Raw genomic sequence first — 21,264 nt, 5'->3', positions numbered from 1 at the left:
TCTGCCTATGTCTCTGCCTCTCTCTATGTTTTTTATGAATAAATAAATAAAATCTTAAAAACAACAAAAAAAGAAAAGGCTTCTTGGAGGATCTGGGCTTGCGTTAGGCAATCTTGAGGAGAGTTTAAGGAAGTCAGTTTCTCTTGAGGTTACGTGCTTTCAGGAAGTGGGAGTAGTAGTTCCACAGTTGGGCTCCCAATCAACCTTCTCCTGGTGAGAAGCCAGACTCGAGTAGGGCTAAGGCTCTGAGTGAGTCCTATAGGGGCCGCAGTCACTGTATTTGCCAGGGTAGGGGCCTGTGCTGTCATTTTGGTGGCCTGGAGATGGTCAAGTTTTGTCTTTGTTCAGACATGATTACAGAGTGGTCTGGCTTTTTGTCTTGGTTCATCGGGCACAGAATACCTTGTCTGTTTCTGTTTCTTGTTTCTATTCAACAAGACATCAGCTGGTGCCCGTGAGGATCAGGCTCAGCTGATCACATCCAAGCCAGATGTCGGGGCTGCTCTCTCTTTCTCAATTGAAGTTAATGCTGGTAGGTCTGGGAGATTCCTGCTCCCTAAAGATCTCCAGATATTATTCAAGTTGGAGCCAGAAGCTCATTCTTGCTCAAATTGGGCTGTATCTTTAAGTACTTCTCTCATCCCAGAAGTTTTTCCTTTCCTATTTACATATTCTACTAACAATATCTAAATCTCAGTTTCAGTACTAAATATGCACAAATTGGGATGCCTGAGTGGCTCAGTTGTTGAGTGTCTGCTTTGGCTCAGAGCGTGATCCTGAGGTCCCGGGATCAAGTCCCGCATCGGGCTTCCTGCATGGGGCCTGCTTTTCCGCCCTGTGCCTGTGTCTCTGCCTCTCTCTGTGTGTCTCTCATGAATAAATAAATAAAATCTTTATTTTTTTAATTTTTATTTTATTACTTTTTAAAGATTTTATTTATTCATTATATATATATATATATATATATATATATATATATATAGAGAGAGAGAGAGAGAGAGAGAGAGAGAGAGAGAGAGAGGCAGAGACACAGGCAGAGGGAGAAGCAGGCTCCATGCTGGGAGCCCGATGCGGGACTCGATCCCAGGACTCCAGGATCACACCCTGGACCAAAGACAGGCGCCAAACCACTGAGCCACCCAGGGATCCCCTCAATAAAATCTTTAAAAAATATATACACAAATGGATTATATTGCTAATAAGATATAGTAATGATAATATTTATCAAGCACTTGCTATCTACTAGGTGCTGTTCTAAGCACTTTATATGTCTTTTTTTTAAGATTTTATATATTTATTCATGAGAGACACAGAGAGAGAGACAGAGACATAGGCAGAGGGAGAAGAGACTCCCTGAAGGGAGCCTGATGCAGGACTCCATGCCAGGACGCAGGATCACGCCCTGAGCTGCAGACAGATGCTCAACCGCTTGAGCCACCTAGGCGCCCCTTAATCCAAGGATTCTTAACTTGAGGTCATACTGGGGCCTATGAATGGGATTCATCTTCATTCACCTGTAATTAAATTCAGCAATTCCTTCAATTATGAACATGAGACACAAGCCATAGTAGTGTCAGCAGTGCCTGGGACTTGGCCACCATTAGAAATCATAGCTACTTTCATATCCTACATAGTGATTATGGATATCTGAAAATATGGTTAGTACTCATCATTACTTTGCAACTAGAGTACTTGTGAGATCTTGAGACTGCTAGAGCTTATTAGTTATATGTTCACAAAAAAGCATGTCTAGGACTGTAGTACAACTGTGTTCTTTAGAAGTATTTTGAGGATCATGTTTTTAATTAATATAATTTGTTTCCTTCATAATCCAATGTATTTTTTTTTCAAGCAGTTGAAAACAGCATTCTGAGAAGGGCTTCATGATTTCACTAGATGCCAAAGGGATCCACGACAAGACACACACGAAGAGCCCTGTGCATTGATTCACTCCTCCAATGGCCCCACAGGCAGGTCTTATTACAAGCTTGTTAATGGAGAGGACATGAGGCACAGAGAAGGTGTGTCGCTTGCCCATGGTCACATAGATATAGAGTGGTTGTGCATTATTTTTAAAAAATATTTTATTTATTTATCTGACAGGAAGAGAGAGAGAGAAAGAGAGCACAGTAGGGGGGAACAGCAGAGGAAGAGAGAGAAGCAGGCTCTTTGCTGAGCAGATCCTGGGATCCTGGGATCATGAACTGAGCTGAAGGCAAACATTTAATGGACTGAGCCACCCAGGTGCCCTTGTGGTTGTGCATTATTAAGTCCTCCAGCTCTTTTGACAGCCTATGGGCTGCTGTGGGCTTGTCCTCGGTATTATGCATATGCATGTGATTATCCCGAGGCAGGTGTCAGACACATGGATTTATGGATCTCCATTTCTATGTGTGGGTGTGTGCAATGAATGCATGGAAAAGAGAAGCACAAATTCTTGACCATTCTGGGCCAACTGTGTGACTTCTGGGGTCACATTGAGTAACTGCGTCCTCATATTCTTTGGGACCTCAAGGCTGAAACACTGGGCTGGGGAGGGTTCAGGGGCCGGGCTGGAGGGAGGTGGGCAGTAGGTGAAGTGGATGGGGTAGGAGGGCCAGCATAGCTCCAGGTCTTGGCCTCTGGGATGAAGCTACTCTTGTGACCTGGGACAGCTTGGGGGATGGAGAATCTGGAGGAAAGAGGATGCAGGTCTCACAGTGAGAACTTCCCCCAGGCACTTGGGAGTCAAGAATACCTGAGACCATGGTCCCGGTGCCAGGCTGCCTGGGTGGGGGTGCTGTGGGGAGCTGGAAAGGAAAGCCACACTCGTGTGAGGCCCCTGGGCTCTCAGCACTGCACTGCAACACCACTTCCCTTCTGAGCCCAGACGTGCGGGTTTTCCAGGCATCAAGAACTTCTGAGGGTTTTCCAGGCATCAAGAGCTTCTGCGACACCAGCTGGGTGTCCCACAACTGAAGTCCATTCTGACACACAGGACCACTCTTCTTTCACTTGCTTCAAGCTCGACATGCTTCTGAAAACCGGCTATAAAACAGAGGTTCCCAAGGCTCCCTCTTCAGGTTTGACTAATTGGCTAGAGCAGCTCACAGAACTCAGGGAAACTGTTTACTTACTACATTACCTGTGTGTTCTAAAAGGGTACAAGTCAGGAACCTGGAAAAGATGCCAGAGTATGTGGGATGGGCGCGGACCTCCATGTTCCCTGGGGTGTGCCACACAACCTGCTCCTCCATGTGTTCACCAACCCCGCAGCTCTCCAAACCCTGTCCTTTTTTTTTTTTTAATATCTTATTTACTTATTCATGGGAGACACAGAGAGAGGCAGACACACAAGCAGGCTCCATGCAGGGAGCCTGATATGGGACTCCATCTCCTGTCTTCTGTCTCCATGATCACGCTCTGGGCTGAAGGCGGCGCTAAACCGCTGAGCCACCCCCTTTGAGCCACCCCCTTTGAGCCACCCCCTTTGAGCCGGGCCACCCCCGGGCCACCCCCTTTGAGCTTTTCATAGAGGCTTCATTACATAAGCACGATTGATGAAATCATTGGCTATTGGCCAAGGATTCCACCCCCAGCTCCCACCACTGCCCACTGCTTGGAGGTGGGGCCTGAAAGTCGGGTCTGCTTTGGTTCCCTTGGCAACCAGCTCCCAGCCTTGGTGCTTTCCGAGAGAGTCACCTCATTAACAAACAGGTGAGTAAAGAGAAATTCCTTTACCATCAGGGCTGGAGAGCATTTTCAGGAACCAATGACAACTGACCAAATATAACAGAAGATACTCTCATGGCTCTTATTGTTCAGGAAATTCCAAGCATTTAGGAACTGTGTGCCAGAAATGGAGATGAAGACCAAATCTATATGTTTCTTATTATAAACCATAGCATCACAGGAACCTAGTAAAACCTGCCACCCACACAGGGGTGCTGGGGTCCGTAGCCTGAAGGCAGTGAGTCCTCAGAAAGGCCTTTGAATGTGGGCCATCCCGGTCAGAGAACTGAAGGCTCCTCCTACTCCATGACCCCTGGGACAGGGGTTGCCCAGAAGCATCCCTTTGATAGCAACTTTGGTTAGTTCTTTTCTTCCTCAAGCTTAACTGACATCAGTAAAAATAGTACTTATATGCCACATGGACTATTTGTGGTCATTATTTGCTAATTCTCATACCTCTGCCACATTGGATCAGTTATTACAGTTCTGTGAGGTGTTTTATAAGGCATCAGGAGAGAATGGAAAAATTACAGCAAGTCATTTTATCTCATTTTCTCATTTAAAGAACAGGGAGGTCAGCCCAGGTGGTTCAGTGGTTTAGCGCTGCCTTCAGCCCAGGATGTGATCCTGGAGACTTGGTATCAAGTCCCATGTCAGGCTCTCTGCATGGGGGCTGCTTCTCCCTCTGCCTGTGTCTGTGCCTCTCTCTCTCTGTGTCTCTCATGAATAAATAAATAAAATCCAAAATAAATAAATAAATATAAAGAACAGAGACCAGGGCACCTGGGTGGCTCAATTAGTTAAGCATGTGACTCTGGTTTCACTTCTGGTCATGATCTTGGGGTCCTGAGATCAAGCCCCACATCAGGCTCTGCACTCAGCAAGGAGTCTGATTGTCCCTCTCCCTCTGCTCCCCCCTCAAATAAAGAAAGAAAATCTTTAAAGAACAGGGACAATTACATGCTGGGCTGTGAGGACTAAATGAAATATTGTGTTTTCTCAATTCTAAATGGTAGTAGCCTCCATGTCTGGTGGACACTATGAGGAACTTTGGGCATGAAGACAAAGCTGTATCTTGTCTCTAATGTCTAATTCGGTAACTTTTGTTCTTTTAAACAGCTTTATTGAAGTTAAATTGACATGTGATAAACTGCACATACTTGAAGTGATTCATTTGTTAAGTTTTACCATATGTGTGCACCTATGAAACCACCCCCATGGTCAAAGTAATAAGCATGTGCATCACCCATAAATGTTTCCACATAGTGGTGAGTTAGAGGACGATGTGTCTCATAGCAGGGGCTCTGGAAGTTCTTATTTGTGATTTTTAAAAGAGATTTATTTATTTATATGGGGGGGGGAGAGAGAGAGAGTGGGCGAGTGTAGGGAGGGACAGAGGGGCAGAGGGAAAGGGAGAGAGAAAACCCCAAGCAGACTCCCTGCTGAGCATTGAGCCTGACTCAGGGCTTGATCTTATGACCCTGAGATCATGACCTGGGATGAAACCAAGAGTTGACACTTAACTGACTGAGCCACCCAGATGCCCCTGTTTGTGATTTCTCATCTCAGAAAAGATGAGAACAGTTGTTCAGGGCAGGTCACCACAGCATGACTTAGTTGTGAAGCCCGGGGAGGACCACAACAGACACCTGACATCCTCTGCTGACTTCTGAAACCCTTCACAGCTGGGCTCTTGTGCCATTTGGGTTTCTTTACTCTGTAGGTAACAGAAACCCAACTCAGAATTGCTTGAGCAAAACCAGACCTTCCATTGGTTCAAGGAGCTGAAAAGTCTGCAGTGATGCTGGCTTCTGCGGTGGTGGGGGCGGGGGGGCTGGTTCAAGACACCGACATCATCTCCAGACCCTGCATTTCTCTTGTCCTCATGCACAGGCAGGCTCATCTTGGAAAGCAAAATGCCAACAGCATTAAGCAACACGGGAGATGAGGCCAGAAAGGTAGCAAGGTGTCAGATGCTCCTCACCTCTCTGCTCAGTTTTCTTCTTTACTCTGGAGTCTAGTGGCCATGGGCAGCCATGGAAGGATTTTGAGCATGCGAATAACCTGATTTTATTTGAGAAGATCCCATCAGCCAAGATGCAAGGCCAGAATGGTCATTACAAACAAATTCATTCTCTAAAAATCATTTCTTGTAGAAGAATCACAATGGAGTTAGCACCAGGCAGCATTCTGGGTGCCTTTCTTGAGATCTCACATCTTCCCACATTGTCTGGGAAAAAAAATGTGTATTGCTTAAGATTTTAAGCCCCAAACAGCACTAGCTTAAAGAAGATAAAAATCTGTTTCTCACAGGGCTGGTGAGGCAGCTCTGCAAAGTTTCCATGCTCCTTCCATCATTCTGCCTCTGGCCCAGTTTGTGGCTTTAGTCTATCAGCTCACCTCATGGTCCAGGCTGCTGGTGTGCCAGCCATCACACCTGCACCTCAGGTAAAAGAAAAGAGGGAGGGCAAGGGTCCACCTCCAGTAAGTCAGCTTTCTTATTTTCCTGACTTGACATCTCTTCTTACATATAATTGCCCAGATACCAGTCACATGTCTTTTTTTTAAAAGATTTTATTTATTTATTTATTCATGAGAGACACACACACACAGAGAAAGAGAGGCAGAGACACAGGCAGAGGGAGAGGCAGGCTCCGTGTAGAGAGCCCGATGTGGGACTCGATCCTGGGACTTCAGGATCACACGCTGAGCCAAAGGCAGATGCTTAAACCCCTGAGCCACTCAGGTATCCCTCAGTCATATGTCTTACTTTAATATCAAAGAAGTCTGAGAAGTGTGACTTTTTATGGGCACATTACCACCCAATGTAGGGTGTGTGTGTGTGTGTAGTTAAAAGGTTGTATATTCCTTGATACTCTTCCCATTGAGAGGTGGGATCTAGGACATCCTACTCCCCAGATCTGGGCTGGGGCTCATCTGAGTGCTTTGGCCAGTAGAATAGGTGGAAGTGATGCTTTTAAAATGTGATTTAGCATCTAGGTCATAAAAGGCCATGTATCTTCTGTTCATTTGGCTTAGGAACCAGGACGGACTTCGTGGTCGTATGACCTATTTAGCGGCATAGTGCCCTGTGTTCAGAAGGGCCATTCACTTGTTTTCATGCTCCTCTGCAGTCTTGAAATTCCTAATGAGTATATCTCTGCACTTGTGTTTTGTAAGTGAAGTCTGATGGGACAATGGAGCGAGTGTCTATGCAAGAGGGTATATGTACACTAGTTCCCTGCACTTTTTTTGAATATGGGTCTGCAATGCCTGCTATGTGGCTTCCATAACACACTGACCTTGTATGTAGGGTCCCAGGGCTCAGCAGGGCTCAGCAGTCCTGGTAAGAATGAAATATACCATACATGCACATGAGCTCTGAAATACTAACGTTGTAATTTCTTTTTAATTAAAAATTAAAAATTTTTAATTGTTTTAATGCTCTGCTGTCACATCTTAGAATTCTTAATTTTCTCTTTGAGCTCATGTATTGAAAGTGTAGTCCAGTGGGACAATGGATCATGCGTGTGAGCGGAACATGCACTAAGAGTGTCCACTGCTCAGATATAGTGTTCACAATGCCCCATGAGCATAGAATTCCAGTAAGCTCACAGCACATGGTCATTTGGTAGTTCTCCAAGTGGGTCAAGGTAAGCGTGTGAAGTCTATGATTGAGTAACTATGGGCACAGCCCGAAGAGGCTGTGCTTTCTATTTCAACCAGAAGTGCCTTTGGCCACAGAAAAAAGGCACTGGCATTCCAGGAAAACACAGACAATCCAGGAACTTGATCGTATCCTTTCTTATCCATGTTACTTCCCTGTATTGGCTGGCCAACCACCTGCACTGAGAATGATGACCCAGAAAGGAAGGGGAGGACAGGTCATCCCGAGTTCCCTGTCCCTTCAGCCTTCCTTACTCATGATAAGCAGAGGGTAAAGAATATTGGTAGAAGGTGAGCATATCAAGAAGTGAAATAAAAGTGATCCCTCGGTTTGGTGCAGCATTTCCACAGTCCTGGTAAGAATGAAATATACCATACATGCACATGAGCTCTGAAATACCAACGTTGTAATTTCTTTTTTTTTTTTAAGATTTTATTTATTTATTCATGAGAGACACAGAGAGAGGCAGAGACATAGGCAGAGGGAGAAGCAGGGTCCTCGAGGGGAGCCTGATGCAGAACTCGATCCCAGGACTCTGGGATCATGAGCTGAGCCGAAGGCAGACACTCAACCACTGAGCCGCCCAGGCACCCGTCCCCAATGTTGTAATTTCAGTGATTCCACATGTGAGTTAAATGCTCTCACATCTGCATTCAAACTGTCATTTTACAATATAAAGATGAATGGCAAAAATTTATGCAAATAATTTAAATAAAAAACAATTCTTTAGAGCAACACAAAACAGTAAATGAAAACAGCATGACAAGTTGAGAGAGAGACTGTAGAAGAAAAGGAAGAAGTACATTTTCCTAATGTTTGAACCAGGGGCTCCCCATTTTCATTTTGCACTGAGCCCTACAAACCAGATTTCTGGTCCTGTTGGGAATGTTTGCTGATAAAATGCTTCCTCTCAGATCCAGCCATCATGGTATGAGGAAGCCATGGGCAAAAGGGCCAGTGTGGATGCTCCTGTTAGCAGTCCTCCCCAAGCTCCACCTGGGAGTCATCCCAGCCCAGGTGATAGGAACAAAGCCTCCAGATGACTCCATTCCCACATCTCCCAGCATTCCCTTAACCTCATCCCACCTCCATCCATCTGGGCCTTCCAGCTGAAGCCCAGCCGTCATGGCATTGAGACACACCCTCCCTGCAATGCCTTGTCTGAATTCCTAATCTATAGAATTTGTGAGCAAAATAAAATCCGTGGCTGTCGTTTTTCTGCCACCGAGATGGTATAGTTTGATATGCAGAAATACCTAAACTATGTACCATAGTTTATTCATTTGGGTTGATTCCCATCTTTTGTTAATACAAATGAAGCTGCAATGAATGAATAACTTTGTGCATATATTATGTATATTTAGGACAGATTCCTAGAAGTGGAGATTACTGTGTCAAAGGGTAAATGCATAAGTAATTTTGTTAGCTATTGCCAAATTCTTCTCTAAACTCTTATTTTCTCCCCAAATAACTTTGTGTTTATACTGTACTTGTGCATATATAATCTCCCCTCCTGACCTACCTATGTACATATAGAGAAACATACATAGACAAAAATGCACACATGAAGGTACAGCCTGGTGAATTCTCACAAACTGAACATGTGTGGTGACCCTCACGTGGGTCAAGAAACAAACAGTCCTCATACCCTAAAAGCTGCCCTAGTGCCTATCCCAGTAAATATTCCCTTCCACGTATGAATTTACCCCTATTTACCTGTTGTCATTTTCCAACAGTCACTTTTCCTGTTGTCACTTCCAGTTGGGGGCTAATATGTTCTTTACTCCTTGATTTCTGTTATACTCATCAGAGCCTATCACACAGATGTCAGGTTTGTTAGATGCTCCTTTACCCTTCTGTTGGTTTATTGTTCTCAAACTAGGTTCCTGTGTAACCCTAGGGTCCTTTCTCAAATGACAAGAAAGAACAAAGGCATGGCTTGGCTTCTATCAGTTTAAAACCTTCCCCAAAACCTTTGGGGCCACCCCTACTTGTCTGCTAGCAAGCTTCAGGAATGACAAATGTTCAATGAATAATGGGAAAGCCTGTAAATCCCACAGGCTGCACTGCGAATAACAGTGGACATCATTTATAGAGTGGTCTTTTGTGCCGGGACAGGTCTTTCACGTACAGTAGATAGGCTTTCTCTAAACTTCAAATGTCTTGGCAAGATAGGTATCATGACCTCGATTTCACTGGGAGTTTAAACCCAAGTTCTGAGAGGGGAAACAACTTGTTCAAGGCTATGTGCTCACACTGGAGGACAGGGAAGCCTGTAGGCTCTGGGCTTCACTGTGGCGCTGGCTTCCTGCTGTTTAGATCATTACCTTCTGCATCCTCTTCTCAATCTGGCCCACAAGGGCCTGCCTACTTCGCCCCTTCCAGACCTGTGGCTTCTTCCCCTTCCTGAATGCTCTGAAGCTTTCCCCTGGGCCAGCCCCAGGGCCTTTGGATGTGCTGTCACCTCTGCCTGGAACACTGTTTTTCCTCTTCACCTAATTCATCCTCATCCTATAAGGATGCTGTCCTTGCTCCAATAGCGCCATATATTACCCTCTCATATTCATTGTAGTTTAGGTTGCTTGGTTAATTTGTATCGAATTTCTGTCTATTTCTACCCACCCTGGACTATAAGTACCCAAGGGCAAGTGTTGATCTGTCTTGTTCACGGCCATGTCCTTAGTGCCTGGCACAGTTGCTGGCACATAGTAGTTAGGAAATACTTGATGAAGGAAGGGACCATCTTATTTGAGTCTCATGGCAACCTTGTGAAAGAAGGAGAGCTGGATTGCTCACTCCCTTTTTATGGATGAGGAGAGTGGGGTCCAGAGAGGGAAATGATCAGTCCAGTCTTCTGATTTGTGGACACAGCCAGACCTGGGTGGCTGTGGTCCTGATGCCTCTCCCAGACACTCGACAGGCAGGTGAAGGCAGAAGGAAGAGGCCTCCAGCAGCTAGGAGGTTTCATCTCCCCGGATTAAAGTGGCCTGTCCCTGTCCCTCCCCTGCCCAGGCCACAGGAGGAAGGTCAAGGAGGTTGACAAGGAAAAAAGCTAAGTCCTACTCAGAAAAGATTTGGGGGTGATGAGCCTGTGGCCAAGTGTTCTGAAACCAGGGCAGGGAAGTCAGGAAGTCAGAAGCAGGAAGGAAGGTCCTGTCCCTGCCCCAGAGGCATCAAGCAGGGACAGTGGGCTTTTATTTTCCTGTGTGAGTTTCAAGCACTGGCTAGCTTCAGCTTGGCAATTGCTTATGTATTCATTTATTTTCCTTTAAACTTGGTCACAGGGAACATAATATCGAGGTGAAGGATGCTCTGGAGCAGGTGATTTGAATCCAGAACCCCCTCTGTACATTCTTATGGTGTGACTTTGGCCAAGTGACGTCACTTCTATGGGGGTCAGTTCCCCGTTTGGAAAGGGGAGAGATGATAATAGTACCTATCCCATAAGGTTGTTGTGGGGCTTCCACGGAGATTATAAGGGAAGTTCTTCACGAGGTGCCTGGTACAGAGAAATAATCGGAGACAATATCAAAGAGAGCTTACTAGGTATAGGCTCTGTCCTAGGTGCCTTATAATTTGCTAAGCCCTCACGGGATTTTGGAGGCTTTTACATTATCCTTGTGAGACGCAGAAGTGGACTTGGGTCCAGCTCTCTGCAGAACCAGAGGACTGAGCCACTACACTGTATTACTTCCAGAGTAGCTACCGCATACTCGGAGTTCCATGCCACAGGGATGTGAAAGTCCAGTGGAAATGGACAGTTTCCCCAGGACAACTGGGGGATGGCCCACTGGGACCCTTTTTGCAGAAGGAATTCATCAGGCCCAAAGCCTCTGAACTCCAGTGTAAGAGCAGAGCAGAGGTGGAGCTAGAGAGAGACTTGAGCTGGGTGGTGAGGAGCCCTGATTGCAGGCTGAGCACAGGGTACTGGAGAGCCCCTGGACATTTCAGGCAGGGGAAATGACATGACTGTAGGCTAGGAGGGAGCAAACCTGGACAGGGAGCCTATAGGGAGAATGCTGGGATATTCTGAGCAAAAGGTGAGTTTGGGATAACGAGGGAACGTGCTGGGGAGGAAGCAGTGCTGGATGTCCTGTTTCTCTTCCTGCTAGATGGGATATGGCACCTTTGGGTGTAGTGGCCGACGCTGGAGAGGGAGGCAGTCCACCAGCCATGGACTGCTCAGCTCCAGACCTACGGGCAAGAAACATATTTAACCTACTGGATTTGGGGGTCTTTTTGCTCCAGAAGTGTAGCTTGTACCGTAAGTCACTGTGTGGCAAGGCACTTGACTTCTCTGAGCCTCTGTTTCCACCTCTGTAAAATGGGTAATACTAGAACCCATTAGAATTCAGAGATGGTACGTGTAAACTAGCATGAAGGAAGCATACAGTCAGTGTCCGGTGTTCCCACCCTAGTCCCCCTAGTTGACTCTGTGTAGGACACACTTCAAACTTCCCATTTAGCCTGAGGGCAAGACCCTTACTATCTCTTCCTCCATGTGACTTGCCCACTGGCACCCAGTGTAGGGCAGTGGGCACAATAAGGCCCTTAGTTCAGAGTTATCCAGTAACAGGATATGGATGACTCTCGGACAGAGATGATCACTCTCCCAGTATTTTACAGGGAAACTGAGGTCTAGAGAGGGGCAAGAATTTGCCCCAGCTCCACAATGACTCAGGCAAGGTGGGGCTGGATTCGGTCCCTGGCAGGCATTGGGGTGGGGAGTGATCTCTGATGTAGGTGCTGGGTGGGGCACTATCCAAGCACCCTCTCTCTTGCTCACTGTGGCTCTCTAGTCACACTGGACCCCTTGTAGTTCCTCATGATCACCTCAGGGCCATTGCACTTGCTGTTCCCCCTAGGGAATCTACTCTTCCTTGGCTGCCTCTTTCTCACTGTACTAGTCCTCAATAGAGGGCTTTCCTTGATCACTTGATGTTGGACCCTCTGTGATCTGTCTCCGCCTCCTGGTTGTTTTCTTTATTTGCAATATATTAATTTGTCAATTTAACTTTATAAATTAAAAAAAATTTGGTGTGGGCCAGCCTCTCCCTCTAGCCTGTTGAGTTCTGAGCACAGGACTATCTTGTTTGCTTCATCCCAGTCACCGAGCTTGGCCTTGACCCAGGCAGATCCTCAACATCTACTTGCTGTGTGAATGAATGCATGTGTGCATTCACATGCATTCTGAATTCTAATGTTCCAGGCTGAATTCTAATGTTCCAGGCTTGGCTGTCCACCATCACATGGAATCCACATGATTTCCCTGTGCACTAGCTCCCAGCCTCCCCAATGTGCAGACGGGGAGAGTCTGAGAGTCTTCACGGGGTAGGGAAGGAATGTGTTGAGTGCTAAAGGCCATTGAACTTCGGTGACCTCAGGACACAGGAGAACCTCCACTGCGTGACCCTACATTAATCTAACACAAGAAAGTAACACGTTTATGCTGGACACGGCCTGGACAGACTCCATTCTCTGAAGCGCTGCCCCATCCAAAGATGCTGCTACAACGCTGTTAGCTTTCTGAAGCATCTTTAAATGGGAGAGGTGAAAGCTCTCACAGACACCAAGGGGGAGGGAAATCTGGAAAATGGGGTCAAATCCCCCCAGCCAGCAAGACAAACCATCCTGATGCTGGCTGTTCCCCTACTCCCTGCAAAGGGCCATCTTTTACCTCGGCTATGGTTTTGGGGTAGGCACAGTGAGCTCTTCCCCCAGTGTGGAAACTGCTTTTGCTGAGGACACGCAGAGATCTTAGGAACAATGTGATTAGGTGCCAGCGGTAAAGGCAGACAGGTCTTGGAGAGCTTTCCAGAAATTTCCTTCAATCCTTGAAATAAGTGGAGGGGACCCTACTCCAGTATTTTTGCAGTTGGTGCCAAATTGCCCCAGAGAGGCCGGGATGAGGGAGGCAGCATGTGTGCTGGAGGTGATGATTAGCTGTGCCAACTTAGATGAAACCCTTTCCCTCTCTGAGCTCTAATTTCTTCATCACTAAAATGGGGAGAAGGCTGGTCTAGTGTAGGGAGAGGTAACAAGGATTCTGCATAGGAACCTGCAGAGTCAGGTATCCCAGAAGATAGTTCCTATGAGTAGCGACCCGGAGAGATCCAGCCAGGGCCAAAGCCACCAGCCATGCCCCCACAAGGGCCTGTGCCGCCTGGAGTCCTGCTGCTGGTCTTGTCCATAGCTGCTGTGGGTTGGCATCATGGTCAGGGGACTTTTTGAAGCCAGCAGCTGCTCTGTCCTTAGTGCACAGATGGGAAACACAGGCTCAGAGAGGGCCAGGGACTCTGCTCCAGGGACACAGCCAGGACAGCGAACCAGAGTCTGGCATCCCTGGACAGGCCACAGCTGTATCCTTGATAGTTGGGGGCAACTTGGGGGTGAGCTGGAGCCTGGAGCCAGGACTTGGGGGTGGGGAGATGGGAAATAGGAGTCAGAGAGATGGAAGGAAGACAAGTGATCACCAGTCTGGAAATAGTGCCTGGGAACTGCTAGTCCACAGGACTTGGATGGGACTGACCCTACCCCTGTTCAAGGCATGATTGGGTGACCCAGGTCTGGTCATTCAGACTCACAGTAAAAAGGACAGAGATGGGCACAGGAGCACCAGTCTCAGCTGGAGAAATTCATGCCTTTGCTGAAATCACTGGGACAGGGGAACTCTGCTTAGCTGGGGGCACATGAGCCCAAGGCTGCTGGAGTCACCTGTCAGGAGAGAACCTGACTGAGAATAAAGCCGACGTGGATGCAGGGCTGAGAGGTGAAGAGGGACGTCACTTGAGCCCCTGGATCTAACTGTGCCTGAATCCACCCCTAGACTTCTGGGTATGTGAGTCAGTCCATTCCTTAGGGTAGAGTTTCTATCCCTTGTGCTGGAGAGTCCTGACATGGAGAAGGAAGGAAGGTAGGAATGAAGGATGAATATCTAAGAACAGGCATCAGAGGGTAACCCAGATCAGCTTCTCAGCCTTTTCTAGAAAACAAGTACAGACAGGATTGACGCTTTCATCCCACCCAGAGGAGTCTGTCCCTGGGGCTCACAGCTTCGCCTTCATCTCCTTTCCCCTAGCTGATAAACTCTGCAGTACAAACATAAATGCCATGGATTAAAAAATAAGTGCTCACCTTACCTGGGTCCAAAAGAAATGGGGCACATACTAGGGGTGGATTTCCTCCCTCCATTTCCCTCTTTGGGAACTAACCTTTATTAGGCATCTGTTCATGCCACGCCCCGTTACAAAGCTGACATACATGGTTTCATCGCCTCCTGCCATGGCGCAGCCAGGAGGGAGCGTCATCTCCACTACACAGACAAGGCAACTGAGGTCTTGAGAGGCTGAGCCAGTGGCCTCAAGTCCAGGAGCTGGAGCAGGTCTGCCCAATTCCAGAGCCTGGCTCACGGCACGACACGGTTGTTTTTTTTTTCCAAAGAGCTCAGTCTTAATCCTCGCTGGCTTTGCTCAGGGGCCTGGCTGAGGTGGGACTCAAGGACAGCCACCCACCATCCATCCCAGCCCCATCCAGGAGAAAACCTCCTGAAGACAGAGGCACACCCTCGTGGAAGAGCAGGTTGGTCTCGGCTGGTCTGGGTGTTGGCTGAAGATGGCAGGACTGTGCTGGCCTCATCCGAACTGAGGAGGGTGACCGTGATGGGGTGGGCGGCAGAGCGGCCGTGGCCCCTCTCTGACCCTATCCTCCAAAAGAAGCTCGTGAGGAGCCCCTGGTCTCCCAGACCCAGGCAAAGGCTGGCTCTGCCCCATGCTCCCACCTCCCTTGAACCCCCAGCTGACTGTTGGATCAGATGGGGAAAGAGGGCTAGGGTCCTGGCTTGGAGGCCGGAAGGATCTAGACTTGAAGATGGGCATCCTGCCCAAGGCAGAGTGGACAGATCCAGCAGTCCTTGAACTTGAGCCGACGTGAGCTAGGGTTACAGGGAGTGCTGAGAAGGTAGCCTCCAGGCGGAGATCTGGCTTTCCAGGGCCAGAAGGAACCTGGCAGGACCCCAGCCTGTAGCACAGATCATAAACTAGATCCTTCTTCAGGGATGGCATGTGTCTTCTTTAACCCAAAGCTTCTTCCAGTTGTTTTTAGAGGCTGTTTGAGACCATCGCTGTGTCTCTTGAGTGCAGATGGGGGTGGGGAGATGGGGAGATGGGGCTCCTCCTTATCACACTTGACAGACATTTTCCAAGGGCATCTGCAGCTCCGAGAGATGCTCTGGGATAAAGAGGGCCTATTTTCAAATAAGGACACTTGGAGAAGGCTGCCTACTCTAACCCCTTCACAGGTGGTCAAAAAGCATATCACTATATTAAAGGCTCTGACAAGTCCTGTAGCTAAGAATGCCTGTTTATATGGATTTAACCACGTGTTTCCCTCCCTCACTTTTCAAGGGGAGCCTGATTTATTCTCTCTGGAATACATTCAAGGACATGCTAGGGGTAAAGAAATCCTTGTTAGATTTTCTGAAGCCCCCAAAGACTTGATCTGAGCTCCAGATGCTGAGGCCTCAGAGGGGTGGGCTGTTAATTCCCTATTTCTTTGAGGACCTAAATTGAGTATGTTCTCAGCTCATTCAGGTTATCATGACCCTCAAGCTGGCAGGGTAGCCATGCTGGAGACAGAGGGAAGAGGACAGAGGGATACTGTAGAGGCAGGACCCCCCCATTACCCTTATTTCACAACTTGAAGGGAACAGGGGGCAGCTGACCCCCTGTCTCCTGGGCAAGGAGTGCTAGCTCAGGGGACCCAGGGTATCCAGGACAATGCCCTGGCACTGTGTCCTATGTTTGGGTCCGGCTTGCCCAGGGGATACCAAGTCCCACCTCTTCCTATGGGTCCAGCCTCCAGGCGCAGCCACTTGTCAGATGCCCACGGGACGCACCATCATGCGAGTGGCCCGCAGCGAGTAGCTGGGGCCCTGGAAGTAGTGCCAGCGGATGCCGTTGAGTTTGCGCACGTGGTGGCGAGCTGGGTAGTAGATGCCGTTGAGATTTGAGAGGCCACAGGCATCAAACCACCATCCTGGTGCGGGGAGAGGAAGATGCTTGGGGAGGTGGGGGCCAGCCAGTGGGCTGAGGGCAGCCCCCTACCCCGGGGACAGTCAGGGCCGCTGCCTCCTCCGGGAGGCCAGCTCGCAGGAGATGGGGCGGAGTGGATGGGCATGGTCCTGGGAGTCTCCCTGCTCAGCCTGCAGCCTCTGCATCAGCCCCCTGAGGGCCCCCCGAGTCTATGGGTCTATGTCTCTGTGGGGTCTGTCTGGATCTCTCTGAAGTCTGATGTATCTGCTTCTGTTTTCTTGCCTTTCCTGGCCTGTCTCTCACATACTGTGTCCGTCTGTCTCTCTGTGGTCTGCATTTACCTCTCCATCTGTCCCTCTGCACTTCTGTCCCTATGGAGCTCTTTGTGTCCACTGTTCTGTGTCCCTCTCATCTGCATCTGTCCCTGTCTCTGTGTTGCAGGAGGTATCTCCTCCTATCTCTGTCTCCCCTACTCATCCCCATCTCCCTCTGTCCTCCCCCCAAGGAACACTACCTGAGCCCCTAGCCCAGGTGTCCCCATCCTGGTCCCACTCGGTCTGGGGAACGGATTCTCAGGCCTGGGGTTGGGGCCCATCAGGCATTGCATCCCAGCCTCAGAGTTCCCCTAGCCCAGTCTCAGAGAAAGATTGGTGGTGCCTGTGTTAGGATGAGGGGAGATCCAGAGGGAACCTCAAGGACTCAGTGGGGGGAGGGATGGAGGGGGCACAGTCAGGTGCCCCAAGCTGCACCCTCTTCCCAACAGCACCCAGCCGTAGGGGACCTGAGTGGGGAGGTAATGGGGGTGTTCAGCCAGGTGCACCTGTGGGCAAGCTTGGTTTCAGACCCCCACACCCACCTCCAGACAGCATCTGGGCACACTTGCAGAGGCAGTTGTCATTGTCTGCATCACGGGTGCTGAAGTTGGTGCCTTGCAGGACCAGGCTGCTCTGGCGCCCTGCTGAACCGCTGTACCCGCTCAGAGAAAGCCTGGAGGCCACCCGGAGGTGGTGATGGGAGTTGGGTCCAGAGTTAGGTTGCGGCTGGTTAAAGAATGCCCCCCCCCCCCAAGAGGGCCCTAGGCTGGGGCTCTTTTTCAGTTGTTCTGAGAGAGGGTACTCCAGCCTAAGGTGCATAGGGTATCCTGCCCCTGGATTGCCCTCTCTGCCTGCTGCCTCCCAGGGACAGAGCACCCACTGTGTGCCAGGTCTCCCTCATCTCACTGAACCTGAGTCTTGGACAGGAGTGAGAAGGATCAAAATGAGAATACTAATAATGAGGACAATGGCTAACAGTTTTTTGAACACCTACTATGTGCTGGGCATTGTTCCAAGTGCTTTCTGTGGGTTAGCCCCTGTTCCTGGCATCCTCACAACACCTGATTATTTCCATCTTACAGGTGAAGATACAGAGATCCCTAGAGCGCAGGGAGGCTGCCCCAGGCCTCAGAATGAAAGAGAGTGAGATCCACAACCCAGCCCTGTGTGGCCTGCCTTGGGAGTTGTGTGCATTTTGCTTCCTAGCTGACTACTCTGCAACCCCAGCCTACCACCTCCAGGAAGCCTTCCCTGACTACACCAACCTACATGGATCTGTGCCCCAGGGCAACCGCAGCCCTGTGACTTGCACATCTGCAGCCAGCTGCGGGGAGGGTTTCTATTTCTCTGCCAGGCTATGAGATCCTGGTGGGCACAGCCAAACCTATACGGTAATTATGACCGTGAGCTCTGAGGATAGAATGCCTGGATTCGAATCCCAGCTCTGCCACTTGCCAGCTGCGTGACCTTGGGCGGATTGCTTCACTTGTCAGTTTCAGTTTCTCCTTTTATTAAAACAGTAATGGTAGTAATGTTAACAGTGATGAATTTGTTGGGTTATCATGTTCCGATGACCTCAGTGTGTGATGAGCCATAGCAGTGCGGGCACATGGTAAATGTTCAGCACATATAATGCTTTTTATCATTCGTCCCTTTGTTCCCCACTCTTGACACACAGCTACAGCTGGCACAGGCTTTTGCTCCTGATTGGAGAGGGTGTTGGGTGCTTGTAGCATTGGTAGCTGAGGTGGGGACCTGATTTGGAAAAAAGAAGGTCCTCTGGGTGGGGAAAAATGGACACCAGATGCGGCTGGGGCAGGGCCTGGGAGATGCCCCTGGGGGGATCAAGAGGGCATGTAGGGCCTGGGTTGTGGCCTGGCTCAGTCCCTGCACTTCCCACCATGGGCTCTGTCTGTCTGTAGTGAGGCAGGGGCATGGCTTCAGGGTCCAGGTGCCCTAACTGTAAAGCCCTAACTGTGCCCTTAAACATGTAATCCAGGGCTCCCTGTAAAAAGGCTCATCTGGCCAGGGGTTCCCAGGGATAGGGACAGGTAGATTGGCCCACTGGCTCACATAGTCCTGTCTTCTCTTTGTGGTCATTATAGGCTCCCCTTGAGGTATCAGTGATGGCAGTTCAAGGTCAGGCTTGGGGCTCAGACTGAGGTTCGGGATGACATTTAGGCTGAGGTGTGTGGAATCAGGGCTGGGCGAAGCTGAGCAGTCTCATGAGGTCATTCTAGCAGCACGGGCCTCCCTGCTGTCTCCAAGTCCTCACCTCAGGCTCTTCCTCTCCCCTGTGGGAGCCACAGTGAGGATCTTGTGACCTCTGGGGAATTCTCAAGTCAGAGACTAGAAAGCCCAATGTGGCCCATTGTTCAGATGCACTCTGTACATGTTCATGGCTCAAGCCTGGGGACCTCAGACACACAGTCTCTGGGTGTTCCTAAGTTAGATACACAAGGAGTAGCTTTCATGTGTCTGTGGATTGGTGGCTGGGGTCTGTGTGTCTATAATTGTGAGCATTTGGAAACAGTTCTTCATGCCTGTGTGTGTGTGCATGTTTGTTTTGAGTTTGTGCAGCAATGTCTATGGAGGCTCCGAGTGTGTGCTCTGGAATCTGAGTTTGGGTCTGGAATTACGTGTATTGGTACCTGTGAAGCACCTCTACATGTATGTCTGGGCATGTGCCTGTGCTGGTTTGTGCAACTATGTACTTGTGTGAGTCTATGCACTCTGTAGGCCCAAGCAGTGCACCCCAGAGGTGTGGTGAGCCCCTCCGCATGTGCACATACCTCTGTGTAAATCTTGCACTTGTAACCAGATATGGGTGTGTGGCCACCTCTGAGGGGTGTGCGCCTGGTGGCTGTGTGCCTGTGCCAGTTTCTTCCTGTGGACCACTTCCTCTTGTAGGCTAATGTGTATGCCTCGGCCAGGCTCTAGAAGACCCCATTATTGGGTCTGACACATAAGGGTGCCCCTCATGCCCATGGCGCCCAGGCCCCAGTGCTGACTGGGCTTTCCTGTGCGCATCTTCCCCATCTCACCGGCCAGCTGACTATGCGGGGGGGGGGGGGTGCGCACAGGGGCCAACATCTGTTCTGTCACTCTCTCTTTGGCCCTTCTCTGGCAGTTTCCAGGCCTGTGTTTTCCAAGATCTTCACTCCCAGGCTCCCTAACTTTTACGGAACGAGGGGGGAGTTCTTCCTTATGATCTTGAAAGAGACTTGCTCAGGTTTGTGGTATCTGTGGCCTGCTGGATGAAACTCTCTGTCTGCCTTTTTCCAAAACATCCCCTCTGCTTGGGATGCCCTTCCCAAGGCATTCTCTCTTTGTCTGGAGAATGCCCACCCTTTATAGGCCTTACCTCCTCTAGGGAGTCCTCCCTGTTTGCACAAGCATTTCTATGCCCCTGCACTTTTCCCATAGGCAGCTGCTGTCTTCCCAGGAGTGTGGGATTGCCTGTGGACATGCTCACCCCAGACACAGAGGACACACTGGAGTGTGAACCAGGGACTGGAGAGAAGAATGGCCATGAACTCACACAGAGCAGGCCAGCCAGGTGTGTGAAGGGCTGCCTTGGGACAGCAATGGTAATATTATTTGCTGAGCATTTACTAAGTGCCATGCACTGTGTTAATGCTCTACATGCAGTATCTCATTTGAGCTTTATAACATGTTGAATAAGGTAGGTACATCTGGCGCACCCATTTTAGATGAGAAAGTGGAGGCACTTCTTCAGAGTCACTCAGGGAGATAGGGATGGAGTCAGGACTTAAGCCTTGGCTTTGGTAGCTTAATAGGAGTCAGCAGGGTGTTATGGTTACTCACTGGTCAGCTTGAGTAGTGGGGGCATCCAGCTTAGCCCCACTTAGCCCAGACCCAGGGTATGGTCATTCAGCTCTGAACCTTGCAGTCTAAGGACTATTATCAGATTGAGATGGGTTCCCCTAAGGAGGATGCCAGGACAACTTAGCTGGAGGATCCTGGGGGCATTTAATAAGAAGAAAGAAGGGTGGGACACATCATTGAAAAGCTCTCCAAGATGGAATTATACATAAAGTGTAGGAGGACAGAGAGCCACCAGAGATTCCTTTGGAGGAAGTGACCTCTCTCAGTGGAGGCATTCCAGCCTGGCTGGATGATGACTATGGCTGTGGAGGAGATTCCAACATCATAGTAAGATCCAGATGACACATGAGGTCCTTTTCAGACCTGTGAGTATGAATCTCTGATTCCAATTCTGTTCTGTTCAAAGACAGGACTCAGTCTTATCTCCAAGAACCTTGAGTTTCTCAGAGGCAACATCATGTAGTGGAAACACCCTGAGTTTTGGTAGCAGAGAGATCTGAATTCAAATCCAAATTCTACTTGTAACTTTGGGTAGGAGACTTAAACTCTGTGCCTATTTTCACCTCACTAAAGCAGGTACAGCAATGCTTATTTCAGAGTGTTGTAGGAGGACTAAATGGAGTAATATGCCTGGAACATAGTAGGTCAATAAATGTTCTTTCCTTTTCCTAAACAGAGCTAAGAATCAAGCCGA

The 21,264-nt window shown here is 49.0% G+C and overlaps 1 protein-coding gene across 6 annotated transcripts in view; it reads right to left on the bottom strand.

Moving 5' to 3' along the window:
• ANGPT4 (angiopoietin 4) overlaps nucleotides 1-21,264 on the bottom strand; it is a 59,492-nt gene that overhangs the window by 2,575 nt on the left and 35,653 nt on the right. Inside the window, exons 8-10 of one of the 6 annotated variants that reach the window (XM_025469588.3) lie at nucleotides 17,264-17,394; nucleotides 16,213-16,411; nucleotides 7,827-11,572 (exon numbers count right to left, since the gene is read on the bottom strand). In XM_025469588.3, the coding sequence (XP_025325373.1) occupies nucleotides 16,251-16,411; nucleotides 17,264-17,394 (292 nt within the window). In that variant the 3' untranslated portion in view covers nucleotides 7,827-11,572; nucleotides 16,213-16,250. Of the gene's footprint in view, nucleotides 1-7,826; nucleotides 11,573-14,551; nucleotides 16,412-17,263; nucleotides 17,395-21,264 lie in introns of those variants that run through there. The other 5 variants (XM_025469587.3, XM_025469585.3, XM_035705562.2 and 2 more) reach the window with 5 other exon arrangements.

This window comes from Canis lupus, chromosome 24 (assembly GCF_003254725.2).
Source record: "Canis lupus dingo isolate Sandy chromosome 24, ASM325472v2, whole genome shotgun sequence".
In the NCBI taxonomy this organism is placed as follows: Eukaryota; Metazoa; Chordata; class Mammalia; order Carnivora; family Canidae; genus Canis; species Canis lupus.
The sequence above is the reverse complement of the archived record's forward strand: the minus strand, read 5'-3'. Positions and strand labels throughout refer to the sequence as shown.